Source organism: Leucoraja erinacea, chromosome 28 (assembly GCF_028641065.1).
Source record: "Leucoraja erinacea ecotype New England chromosome 28, Leri_hhj_1, whole genome shotgun sequence".
NCBI classification, from domain to species: domain Eukaryota; kingdom Metazoa; phylum Chordata; class Chondrichthyes; order Rajiformes; family Rajidae; genus Leucoraja; species Leucoraja erinaceus.
This window is the reverse complement of record NC_073404.1, coordinates 26,719,848-26,733,209: the sequence shown is the minus strand read 5'-3', so window position 1 is coordinate 26,733,209 and position 13,362 is coordinate 26,719,848. Positions and strand designations below refer to the sequence as shown.

The following is a 13,362-nucleotide window of genomic DNA, read 5'->3' as shown; positions in this document are numbered from 1 at the left end:
TACCGCTGGGGTGTAAACTACCCAAGCAAAATATGAGGTGCTGCTCCTCCAATTTACGGTGGAACTCACTCTGGCCATGGATTTGTTTGCTCTCTTGATGGGAATGTCATTCAACTGTACTTGAACCAGTTCTTTCTTACAGATAAGGTAGACACACAATGCAGGAGTAACCTAGTGGGTCAGGCAGCATCTCTGGAGAAAAGAAATAGGTGACGTTTCGGGTGGGACCCTTCTTCAGACTGAGAGGTGAGAGGGGAAACTGGGGTATGAAGTATAGAGTAGTCCTTTTTACATTCCAGTTTTGCCTGTCAACTTTTGGTTCCAATTTACTTGGGACAGAGCTACTCTCATTCCATTGAATTTAGCCAACTTTTATTCATTATTTTATTACAGGTACATCACTAGGAAAGGTAAAGAGGGATATGGGCCAAAGGCCAAAGGCAGGACTTGCTTAGATGGGGCATCTTGGTCGGCATTGACGGGTTCGGCCCATGGGCTTGTTTCCATGCTGTATCTATGTTCAGATTACTTTCTCCTCGGGCGGCAAGGTGGTGCAGCAGTAGAGTTGCTGCTTACAGCGCCAGGGACCCGGGTTCGATCCTGATTATAGGTGCTGTCTGTATGGAGTTTGTACTTCTCAACCCTCAACACTATTACTCTCCCAATTTACAACTTAGACCAAGGAGATGTAGGGTCCAGAAAGAAATTACAAAACTGGTTCCTGGGATAAATTAAAATACCTTATAATAAACATTTAGTTTTTGCATTTTTTCTGAAAAAGTATATTGGTGGTTCTACTTTTTCTCAAATTCATTGGTGTCTTTATGAGTGTAATATCCCACTTACAATTTCTTAGCTCTAACAAAATAAAGTACTTAATGCCATAAGACTCGTACTTCGTGGCACAGCAGGTTAAAACACTTTATCTACTACAACAAACGTGGATGAACAGGCACTTTAATATTGGAATAGAAGTAAGAAGTCAAGCCCATAAACTCTGAATATAGACACAAAATGCTAGAGTAACTCGGCGGGACAGGCAGCATCTCCGGATAGAAGGAATGGGTGACATTTCGGGTTGAGACCCTTCTTCAGACCGCTGACCATTCCTTCTATGCAGAGATGCTGCCTATCCCACTGAGTTACTCCAGCATTCTGTGTCTGTCTTCAGTGTAAACCAGCATCTGCAGTTCCTTCCTACACAAGCCCATCAACTCTGTTCTGCCAGTTAATAAGATGGCCGATATGTGACTTCATTAACTATCTTGGTTCCAACTCCAAATGCCCTTGCCTAAAATATTCAATTGACCTAGCCTAAAAAGGCATTTAGTAGGGGACAGAGTTAAATGATTACATAGCGCTTTTGCCCAAACAAATTCTTTACATAATCATTTTGGAATTATCTACGCACATAAATTTGAAGAAAAATGAATTACAGGGTAATTAAAGAGAAGTGGATTAGAACTGACTAAACAGCCACAACAGACATGATAGGCAGAATGGCCTTCTGTGCTGTGTGGTCAATGATTCATTGCCGTTCGTTTATTTCCCATCTGTGGTGAAATCAAACTTCACGACAAAAAGATTCTGAACATGAAACTTCTTGGTAGAGTTCGACCACTGATTTTACAGCACCCTTGGTTCTCGAGCCTTGCCGGATTATCCGTTTTGCTGGACCAACAGAGGACACAGCCTCTGAGAGGAATGGAACAGTGCCAGAACGGTCTGCATTGGCTGCCAGGGGGCTGAGGTACAATGTCAGCCTCAGAAGTCGGCTACAGGAACGGATCCACTGGCTTCAGCCAGGCCAGAGTTCCAGAACCCCGGCCGAAGGCAACAAATTCGACCCGCCAATCGGCCGCGGAGGTCCCGATGAGGTCGGGATCGGCCGCCTCACCCGGCCTAGGCACCACATTTTCTGGGGAGGGGGGACTTCTGGGAGGGATTTCAAGTGCTCTCTCAAAATTTTGTCCTGATCAAAGGAGGTGCCGGAATATTGGCTGGGGACCTGCAATTTATCTATCATGATTGTGATTAGCTCGTACATAATTAAACTTCGCCGCTCAGTATCCATTCCAATAGTATAATGGTGACAATGTAAAACCTACAGGATGATTCTGTCTTGAAAGAGCTTTCTGGTCTAGAAAATATGTAATGTGACGACCCTTATCGTAATTTATGCGACATCAGTTTCGTAATGCTGGGTATTCAAGGTCAAATATAACTATATATATAATTTGGTCTTGTGATATTATGTGTAAATGCAGAGCAATTTACGCAATAGTATATTGGCTCAACTGCAGTTACCCAATGGAAACTTCCTGGTTCTCAGACAAAATCTCAGGAAGAGAAGGAAGTACATGAAGCTGTCAGTGTAAAATACTTACAAAACAGCAACTTAACCTTGCACTGAACGTCTTGCACTAAACGTTATTCCCATATCATGTATCTATACACTGTAATGGCTTGATCGGAGTCATGGAATACAAAATCAGAGATGTAATGCTGAGGCTCTGTAAGGCTCTGTTCAGGCCGCATTTAGAGTACTGTGAACAGATTTGGGCCCCACATCCAAGGAAGGAAGTGCTGGCGCTGGAGAGGGTCCAGAGGAGGTTTACAAGAATGTTCCCAGGAATGAGTAGGTTAACATATGATGAGCTTTTAACAGCACTGGGCCTGTACTCGCTGGAGTTCAGAAGGCTTACATAATTCTGGGTTTTATCAATAGGTACATGGAGTTTAAAATCGGGTAATCAACAATGAACCTTTACTGAAAATAGAGATTCAAGGAACTGCAGATGTTTAGTTACAAAAAAAAGCACAAAGTGCTGGAGTAACTCAGCAGGTCAGGCAACATCTCTGGAGAACATGGATTGGTGACATTTCCGGTTAGATCCTTTCTTCCAAACTTTATATAACAACGACACATTCTTGGCGTTAGAAAGGTCCAGAACAAATAACAAAAATAGTTCCTGGATTGAGGGACCAGAGTAACTGGGATAGATTAGAGAGGCTGGGACCGTTTCATTAGAGAAGAGAAAACATTGATACGTATAAAAAAATGATGAGGGGTCTGGGTACAGTAAGATGGCATTAGAGCTTAGTGATTCTTTACACGCTGGTCCCAGGTGAGCAGCTACAGTCATCCAATACAATCGCTCCACTCTTTTACGTATTGTACTAGTGCAGGGCTTGAACATGGTGCTGAGCTGAACTGATCTCATCTGCCTGCATGTAATCCATATCCCTCTCCTGCATCTCCATGTGCAGATCTAAAAGCCTCTTAAATGCTCCTATTGTACCTGCCCCCACCATCACCTCTGGCAATACATTCCAGGCCAACACCACCCTGTGTAAAATACTTGCCCCGTACATCTTCATTAAACTTTTCCCCTACGCCTTATTACTATGGTATAAGGGAAAATGTTCTTGCGCAGCATGTGGTTGGAATGTGGAGTGCACAGTGTACAGGTGTTGTACAGATGGATATCAGTCTGAAGAAGGGTCTCATCCAGAAACGTCACCTATTCCTTTTCCCCAGGGATGCTGCCTGACGTTTCGGGTCAAGACCCTTCAGGCAAAAGATACAGATGGCGATATAGATAGATATTAAACAAATGAATTAAAGATATGCAAAAAACGAACTATGATGAAGGAAACTGTCCATTGTTGGCCGTGGGCTAGTGATAACGAGTTACAGACAATGTAGTGAAGTCCAAATATGCTCTGAACTACGTAGACTTACTTGGTTTTGTCGTTTTGCACTATTATTGTCTGTTGTCTGTATTGTTTTTATGCATATGTATGTGTGTTTATAAATATATATATATATACATACACATACTTAACTTTTATTCTCGTTTATTATATTGTTTACAGAGTACCATGTTTACATATTCCGTTGTGCTGCTGCAAGTACGAATTTCATTGTTCCATCTGGGACATGTGACAATAAAACACTCTGGGCCTCTTGCTCTGGTATCTTTACTCTGGACCAGGGGTGGGGAACCTTTTCAGGTCGGAATGCCGCATTAAGTTAGCTGTAATCTAATAAGGCTGCATCCAAGAAATTGCAATTAGATATACTTCAAAATGTACAATATTTTGTTAAAATAGCCCTCATGACTTACTAATGCTTTAATTGTGGCCGTCAGTCAGGGAGGTTTATTTCGTTGAATCTTCTTTTACTCTTTGGTGTTTTAAATAGGTTCATTTTAAATTTAAAATAAAAATAATAAAAGATGAACAAAAACATATTAATAGAAATAAAGGGATTTGTCTACATAATTTGGATTCATTCAAAAGGCCGCGCCGCCCCCCCCCACCCCTGCACTCTGGACTCTCGAAGCAACGCCACTTTGGATACACAAAAATGCTGGAGAAACTCAGCGGGTGCAGCAGCATCTATGGAGCGAAGGAAATAGGCAACGTTTCGGGCCGAAACCCTTCTTCAGACTTCTATTTCCTTCGCTCCATAGATGCTGCTGCACTCGCTGAGTTTCTCCAGCATTTTTGTCTACCTTCGATTTTCCAGCATCTGCAGTTCCTTCCAAAGATCCTAGAGGAGCTCCTCTATAATCTTTGGTTCCTTCTTAGCCACTTTGGATATGTTGGACTACAACTCCCAATGGCCACTGCGCCACAACACGTGATCTCGCGCCCTGGGAGAGGCGGCAGCAGCAGCAACAACAACGTTGCGTCACTGCGCCGCTCTGTGCGTGTACCGCGGTGACGCCATGACGCCGGGCGGGTTGCCGACGGGGGACGGCGGGCGGAGCCGAGCGGCAGTTGAAGGAGACGGGACGAGACGAGACAGCGGGGGGTCGATCGATTGATCGATCTGATCTGACGGCCGAGGTGCGAGCGGACGGGACGGGACGGGCCGGGCGCGGCGAGTTCTCCAGGTGATTGATGTATGGATGGATGGGCAGCGTCGCTGTGAGGCGGGAGTGTCGCCGACTGACAGGCCCAGGGCCTGGCACTATGGGGGGGGCGGGGGCAGCGGGTAGACCCGGGCAATCAAACCCCAGGGCCCGGGCGTCTAGCAGTGGGGAGACTAGGGCTAGGCCCCGGGCAGGGAGGAGCCCAGGGCCCGGGCATTGCCAGCTTGGGACCTGGCACCCAGCAGTGTTTGTTTCTGTTTCTGTCGCTGGCTCTGCGGGGAGGGTGTGCCGTGAAAGCCGGATCCGCCCTTGGGCTGGTTGGCTGGTAAACAGTGAGAGCTAGACGTGGAGCGAAAGGTCCCACTGGAAGCGGGTAGGAAAGATAGGGGTGCCATCTTACCCCTGTCTGAGAGGTACCCTCCTGACCCACGCCCCCATTCCCCCTGTCTTTCCCACGCTAATAATACAGGTGCATGGAGACGGAAGAGCAAGTTCTGGGAAATCCAGTGGCACTTTTATTGTGTAAATACGCTATTATCCTCAGGTGTTATCCCAAGTTCGATGGAAGGTCATCGTACATTGTTGTGCTCTGACTTTGTCAAAAAATATCATGGGTTAGTAGAATATCAAAAAATATCATGTCTGAAAATGGGTTTCTGCCCGAAACGTTGCATATTTCCTTCGCTCCATAGATGCTGCCTCACCCACTGAGTTTCTCCAGCATTTTTGTCCACCATGGGTTAGTAATCCAGGTTCACATTCATCTGAAGTACCAGTTGAGTGCTGTATTCTGGAATGAAGCATTAAACTGTTCTGTTTTCTGAAGACTACATACACTGTTTGAATTGAGAAATTATTCTGGTGATTAAGTGCAGTTTAGCCAATGTTGTCCGAATAACATCATTTGGTTGTATTCTCATTACTGCCGTTTTTTGTGTCTCAAACTGGATGTTGCTTTTCCCTGTATTGCAGCCGAGGCGACACTTCAAGAGTAAATGGCGAAGCACTTTTTTTAATGTTTCAAAGTTATGAAAGCAGTCTGTATGTAGATGCTATTTGTTCCACTTTAGGTGAAAATATTGCATATAACTTCTTTCTTCCTCAGTTTATAAAAACATTGTGAAACACTTTATGATATTTCTGTAGTGTTGTCCGTTTTTCTCACTTTTTTATTTCTAATGCTGCCTGCCTGCTTCTCGTGCGAAGTTTACAGTTTAAAAATACTGTACACTTCTCTACCCTGTTTTTTTAAACAATTTTTTGAGTATTGTTCTAATGCTGCCAAGTTAATTGCTAATAATAAGGATTTTTGTTTGAGGTTATGATATATGAGTATATCAGTTGATAAGAAAATGTTTCAAACACATTGCAGGTCTGGACATCTGAAGTAGGAGATATTGGAAGGTCTGACAGGGTTTGTGTAGTGATTAATAGGTGAATATTTTGGGTTACTTATAGAACTTGGGAAAAGTTAGTGCAAAACCATGCTCTGATATGCAAGAATGAGCATGGTGATAAATGGGTCTTCATCAGATTGGCAGCATGTTATTAGCAGGGTGCCGGAGGGGTCACTGCTGTGGTTCCTACAGTTAATTATCATTATTAATGATTTAAATAGGCGATGAAGCATACATTAAATTAATTGACTCTATAAAGTATGATGTCAATATGAATTGTGAAGAGAATGAGAAGAATAGAAACAGGTTAAGTGAGTAGTTCAAGGTACAAGATGAACTATAATGTGGGAGTTTATTCAGCAACGCTTGCCTCCTGATATTCAGTTTGGATTTTGCCTGGATCACTTATCCTCGGATTTTATTGCAGCATCGATCCAAACAAAGTGAAACAAATCTAAATCATAGTAGCAGGTTATAGTAAAATTGACTGCCTTTGACACCACTATCACAGGATCTGGCTACAGAAATGTAACTACATTTATATTTTAACGTGAGCCAGAGACATGTCCCAGAAAATGAAACGAAACTGGTGGTAAGAAGGATTGGATTACGTTTGCAGATAAAGATAGCCAGATAGTTATCATGAATGGAAACAAGGGGACTCTGGTAGTTGGCTGTCACTCCTTTGATATTGTGACAAATCATACTTGATTAGTTGATCAATGGCATAATTGTAAATGTCATTTGATAAATGTCAGCATTTTAATAGAAGAGCCAAGAAAATCGTTACTGCTTATGACAGATCTAAAATGAATGTTGGGTCACATGCAACTTTATCAGTCTATTTTTATCTTGACATTCAACATTAATCTGCTATCTACATGTAATATGTGGTCAGATGACTGATTTATTGTTTACATTTTTGGACTGTAGATCTTATCCATAAAATTGGAACCTTCCTGCTTTCTTTTTCCACAGTGAAGATGTTGCTTCTGGTCTAGTGCTTTTGTGAAGGAAAATGCTGAGATCTCTCTGGCATTATGTAATGCTGATGTTTAAATGTTTTGATGGCAAGGCCATAAACATCTTCATAATGCTTTCACAATTCCAACAAGCATTTCAGTTTTATTTTATTGTTGCAGATTTCAGGTTTATCTTGGTTAATATAGACCAATACATGCGCTTATAGAATACAATAAGTAACTGTCTAAATTTTGCTCAATTACCTTTTTAGGTGGAGTTACAAAAACCCACCGCTCTTTCGTGATTATAAATTTCTATAACATCTTTTGCCTTGATGTGAAACATAGAAACATGGGTGCTGTTATTGACCTATTTAAGAAAAACTACAGGAAAAATTGATTTGCTTTCTTTACTGCTCACTTTATCGCGGACAGGATTCTTTACATTTTCACAGATTTGCTGGAATTCGCTCAGCTGCCTTCATAAATGTGGGCCCCTGGAAAATATTTTCAGAAATGAATCACCTTGATGCAGGGCAAATTTAATCTAACACAGTTGGCAGATAATCAATGGGATTAGATTGGCCTCTATCTTTGCATATCATTGATAGGTATAGGTGTATTATTGTCGCGTGTACTGAGGTACAGTGAAAAGCTTTGTTTCGCATACAATCCAAACTGCTCAGATATACCAAACATAAATACAATTTAAGTTAAACTCAAGTATAATAGATAGAGCAAAGGGGAAGATACTTTAAAATATAGTTCTCAGCATTATACTGCATCGGTTCCATAGACAATGTCTGCAATGGAGTAAATACGTATCAGACAGTGAGTCACTAGCTTATTTGATATCAGTTTTCAGCTTATCCTGTGGCTGAATATCCAAATTGTGCAAATCTGGATTCACTTAAGGATTTTGTTTTCACTCAATTGTAACTTTTCCCACCTAACTCCCATTGAATATAGGATGAGGTTTAATAACGTTATTAACTTGGAGTATTTGGCCCATTTTTGGTTCCCAAACTTAGCATCAAATGTCCAGTAAAATGAAGAGGAGAGAATCAAATGGGGATAATTAAATTTGAATCACTGAATTTGGGGATAGACTTGGAGAGTTAAGTAGAAATATACTTCTGGGTTGAGATTTAAGATTTTTTAATGGTGGAATTTCATAAAATTATTGTGAAAAGTGATGGTAGCATTAGAAGCCTTTATGAATAAATCTATAGACATATTAGATGTTGATAAGTAAAGTTGCTGCTCTTTGAGATTTTATTGCTGGATGTGATACAGCTTTTACAAAATTCCAATGTTTTGTGATCACTGAAGAATTTTATCACATGATTGAGTGTGTGAGTCATTAAACACACAAAGGCTCATGATGAATAACTCATAACTGCTTTAAAAGAAAAGGAACTTAACAGAGCTTTCCTCAAATTTCTATTTATTTTAGCATGCAATAAAAGATTTTTACTGTACCTCGGTAAATGTGACAATAAACTAAACTGTATTTTCTGCTTTGCCTTTTCTTTGGTATTGGCATTACTTATATTTCATTTAGTTGTCTCTTCACCCATTTCCTGTCAGGCAGAAGATACAAAAGCTTGAAAGCACGCACCACCAGATTTGGAACAGCTCCTTCCCTGCTGTTATCACACTATTGAATGGACCTCTCATAAACTGAAGGTGTAATCCTGATCTACCATTGTGGCCATTGCACTTTTTAAAAATTGAATGCAGTCAATGTAGGACGTTTAGCTGTCATTTTGTAAATAGCCTCCACATGAATCTGAAAATGACAAGACAATCTGTTTAAATTATGTTGATTAATGGATGAACATCAGACAGAACCGTGGGAATAACTGGGTTATTTTTGATTCATGTTATTTTTAAATCTGCCCAAGATTACGGATAAAGATTCAATTTAATGTTCCACTTGAAAGGTGGCATCTCTGACAAGCAACCGTTCCGTTAGTACTAAATACTGTACCATAAATTCAAATGATTATACTTTTCTCAGGAGCATGACTTGACGCTACAATCCCCTCATGGTGAGAGTCCTGCTTTGTAACCACAGTTCGCAATCTGGGCAGGAAAATTGGATAGGAAACCAAAGATCACACAAGCCATTACTGCTTGATCAATTTAAAAGAATATATGAGCTTCTCTTTTTTTTTTAACATAGATCGGGTGAGGGATTCTGGGCATGTTTCTTTAATCATCTTTTTGCGTGTAATTGTACGTTACCGTTTGCATCTGAGTTTGCCCACAGCTTTGAAGAGCTAATTTGAACTTTTACACTTATGCTCAAGACTATCATGAGAGCATTAAGCATTTTGTGTCACATTTAGTTTTATTTACATATTAACAGTGGGTGGGAATGCATTTGAATATATTGGAATATTCCAAATCAAAAGGAGACATGTTAGAATAAATAACCTTTTTCATTTCAGATAGCGGAGTCAAGGGATATGGGGAGAAGGCAGGAACGGGGTACTGATTGTGAATGATCAGCCATGATCACATTAAATGGCGATGCTGGCTCGAGGGGCTGAATGGCCTTTTATCTATTTCCTATTGTCAATGTGGCCTGGGAAGTATTTATCTTGTATGCATCAGATCTTGTCCCAGACCTGAGCTACATCATGAATGTTTTTCCATTTTGCTTTACCTCCTCTTGTTTTTTCACCAGAATAATAGTAGTGGGTGGGAGGTGGAAGCCATGATAAATCACCATTGATTGGTGAATTAAGATGGGTCAAATAACCTTCACCATCACCAGTTATCCTTGAAGGCTATTTACACTGTAATATCTACATCAACATAAATAAATAGAATTGCTTTTCAGATGCTGGGAATAGTTTGAATAATTTGTGCGAGGAGTGTCATGAATTAACCCAAATTAATTTAACATATCCACCATTACAGTTGTATCTGGTATACAGTGGTTATTGAAAGATCTAAAATTAAATTTCTCCAGTAGATCAGTTTGATAATCTATGTTAGCGATGACCCAGATATCAACCTTAAGAGTCTGAGTGCTAGTGGTGCATACTCGATGAATATTTTGTTGCTAGCTTACTACAGCAGTGATGAGGGGGGACTATTTGAATTTTCTCTGAACAAATTAAACCAAGTTTATCACTTACCACATTAAAATTATTTTGCAGTCAAACAATTCACAATATTAATTTAATAGAGAGGAAGTTTGCATAAATTTTTTATTTTTTTTAAACCGGATTTCTGTTGCTATTTTATGCATGACTGGATCATTTTCCTTTCAAGATTTAAGCCACAATTTAACTTTACCAAAATCTTGTTTGTCTCCCAATAGAAAAATGAGTTTGAAATCGGAGCGTAGAGGAATCCATGTGGACCAATCAGAGCTACTATGTAAGAAAGGTTGTGGTTACTATGGAAATCCTGCCTGGCAAGGATTCTGTTCCAAGTGCTGGAGAGAAGAGTACAGTAAAGCGAGACAGCGCCAAATACAAGAAGATTGGGAGCTTGCAGAACGGTAATACTCAGATTTGATCATTTTGTGCTTGGAATGCATGTTTGCAGACTGATAATATACATACAGATCTTTTTTAACCAAGCAACTTGAAGAGTGGTGGACCCAACACGACTCCTGCAGCCCACCACTAGTCACTGGCAGCCAATCCGAAAATGCTCTCTTTATTCCAAATCTTTGCCCTCTGACATTCAGCCAACCTTCTCTCCGTGCTAGTATCATCCTTCTAATACGGTGAGCTTTCATCTTGTTTAGCAGCCACGCATGTGCCACTTTATCTAAGGCCATCTGAATATTCAAGAAAACAACATCCATTGACTCTCCTTTCTCTATCCTACTACTTACTTCCTCAACGAATTCCAATAGATTTGTTACGCGAGATCTCCCCTTCACAAAATCATGCTGACTTAGGCCTTTTTTAGCATGTGCTTCTAAGTACTCGGAAACCTGATCCTTGATAATAGACTCTCAAATCTTACAACCAACAGGTCAGGCAATAACAACCCTATAGTTTCCCCTCTTTTGTGATATAGTTGGCATCTTGGCCTTATTAGAGATGTTTTTGGGGATGATACATTTTCCTCTCATGTGGCTTATCCCTGGGCATACTTTTAATTATCTGTGCAATTCCATCCATGGTGTGGTGGTATAACCTTTGAAACTGTGGCCGACTTCTTTATTCCTTTGGGGACCGCCTTTTGAGAATTTTCTTACTTTATCCCTCGGGCCACTCATTTAGATTGGGCAGACAATAAACAAATAAACAATCATCAGTTTCATCTTCTCTACCTTTCTCTCCGTTATTCAGTACGGTGAATATCTTCCCCCTTTTTCACTTTGTTGGGAGTATCAGTGAATGCACATAAAGACAATTCTGCCTTACATAATTTATAAAATGACTGAACAAAGCTTTGTTTAATCAAATGTGAAATGAATCTTTTTGATTGCTTTCACAAGTGCAACAATGTCTGGTGCAGGAAGAAAACTAAACTAAAAGTTGCAGAGCAACTGAAATCTCCCTTATTTTACCCAAACAATGGGTTTTATTCTGTCCTTACTGATTATTTTGTCTGTCTGTGTTGAATAGAATAATCCCCTATGGTTTCATCCACAGTTTACAGCGGGAGGAAGAAGCTGCATACGCCAGCAGTCAGGGGGCTCCGTCGCTAACTTTCTCTAAGTTTGAGGAGAAAAAAACAAATGAGACTAAAAGGAAAGTCCAGACTGTCAAAAAGTTCTTCAGCCCCTCATCCAGGGCTGCACCAAAAAAAGGTGAATACTACTTAGCTGAATAAATGTTTTAATCCTTTATTTTGCACAGAAGTAATGGTTCAGCATTTCGGTCTTGAATTTACAAACTATTTCAGAATTTAATTTCTGCTATAAAGAAATTGATGCTAATATTAAAATCACAGTTGTGTAATTGTGATATTCTATTTTCTATATTTCAAAACTATGGGTTGATCTTGTGGCTCCATAAGGAAGGGAAAACCATTCACTTTTGTTTCAGTGCGAATCCAACTGATTTATAAGATCTTATTTTTGAACAAAGCCTCTACTGAACTGGTTCTGTAAAACAACATGGTAATAAAATAGAACTCTGAGAAAAGGAGATTCCTGTGAAAAAATATATAAAATCATCGAGCAACTGGGCCAGATTATATGTTTCTGCAATTTAGACTTGCTGCGATCAACCACTTTGAATGTAATTACGAAATGAAAATGTTAGAAAAAATTAGCAATTAAGAGGAACATTCATTCTCAGGTTGATGACATTTCATGTCTCGATGCAGACACAAGGAACTGCAAATGCTGGTTTACTTAAAAAGCCACAGAGTGCCGGGGTAACTGCGGATCAGGCATCATCTCTGGAAAACATGGATAAAGTTTTGGGTTGGGACCCTCCTTCGGACAGAGTGGGGTGGGGGGGGGGGTGGGGGAGAAAGCTGGAAGAGAGGTGGGATCAGATGGGGGGGGGGGGGGGGGTGCAGTGAAATAGGGAGGTTGGGCAGGCAACTACTTTATTTCCTGGAGCGCAGGAGGATGATCTTATAGAGGTATACAAAATCATGAGAGGAATAGATCAGGTAAACGTACCGAGTCTCTTGCCCGGAGAATGAAATACCTAGAAATCTGTGAATATTTACTTTTTTTTTAATCATACTCTGTGTATTTTCTTTTTGGATTCTTAGTTCTTTTAATCAAAAAAAAAAAAGGTGTAAGTTAGAAAACCCCTCAGAGCTTCTAGCCTATCAGCACTGTGCTGTTGGAAGTTATATGGAAACCCACTCGCATCTAGGAGCACAGTGGGCTTTGGAGCAGTTCAGAAATCTTTAAGCCTCCATAATTGTTATTTGTATTTAGACCCACGTATCTGTCTCCAAACTGCAATATTGCCCTTTCCTTAAATCTTGTATACATGCTGCATATTTCTAAAGCTATAATCAACAGTAGCATAAACAGAGGAAACAATATTGCTCCATTTCATACACTTCAGTGTTTTTCTCTCATTTGACTTAACGTTATTGATTGACCGTATCCAATTATCTTTATCTGTACTGTTTCTCGACTGGTCCAAATAATGATACATTCAGTTTGGTTTT

General features: G+C 40.2%; 1 protein-coding gene across 3 annotated transcripts in view; it reads left to right on the top strand.

Moving 5' to 3' along the window:
* Positions 1-4,762: 4,762 nt before the first annotated feature.
* rabgef1 (RAB guanine nucleotide exchange factor (GEF) 1) overlaps positions 4,763-13,362 on the top strand; it is a 30,174-nt gene continuing 21,574 nt past the window's right edge. The window contains exons 1-4 of one of the 3 annotated variants that reach the window (XM_055658084.1): positions 4,783-4,904; positions 8,833-8,931; positions 10,580-10,762; positions 11,874-12,031. In XM_055658084.1, coding sequence (XP_055514059.1) covers positions 10,584-10,762; positions 11,874-12,031 — 337 coding nt within the window. In that variant the 5' untranslated portion in view covers positions 4,783-4,904; positions 8,833-8,931; positions 10,580-10,583. Of the gene's footprint in view, positions 4,905-8,832; positions 8,932-10,579; positions 10,763-11,873; positions 12,032-13,362 lie in introns of those variants that run through there. The other 2 variants (XM_055658083.1, XM_055658082.1) reach the window with 2 other exon arrangements.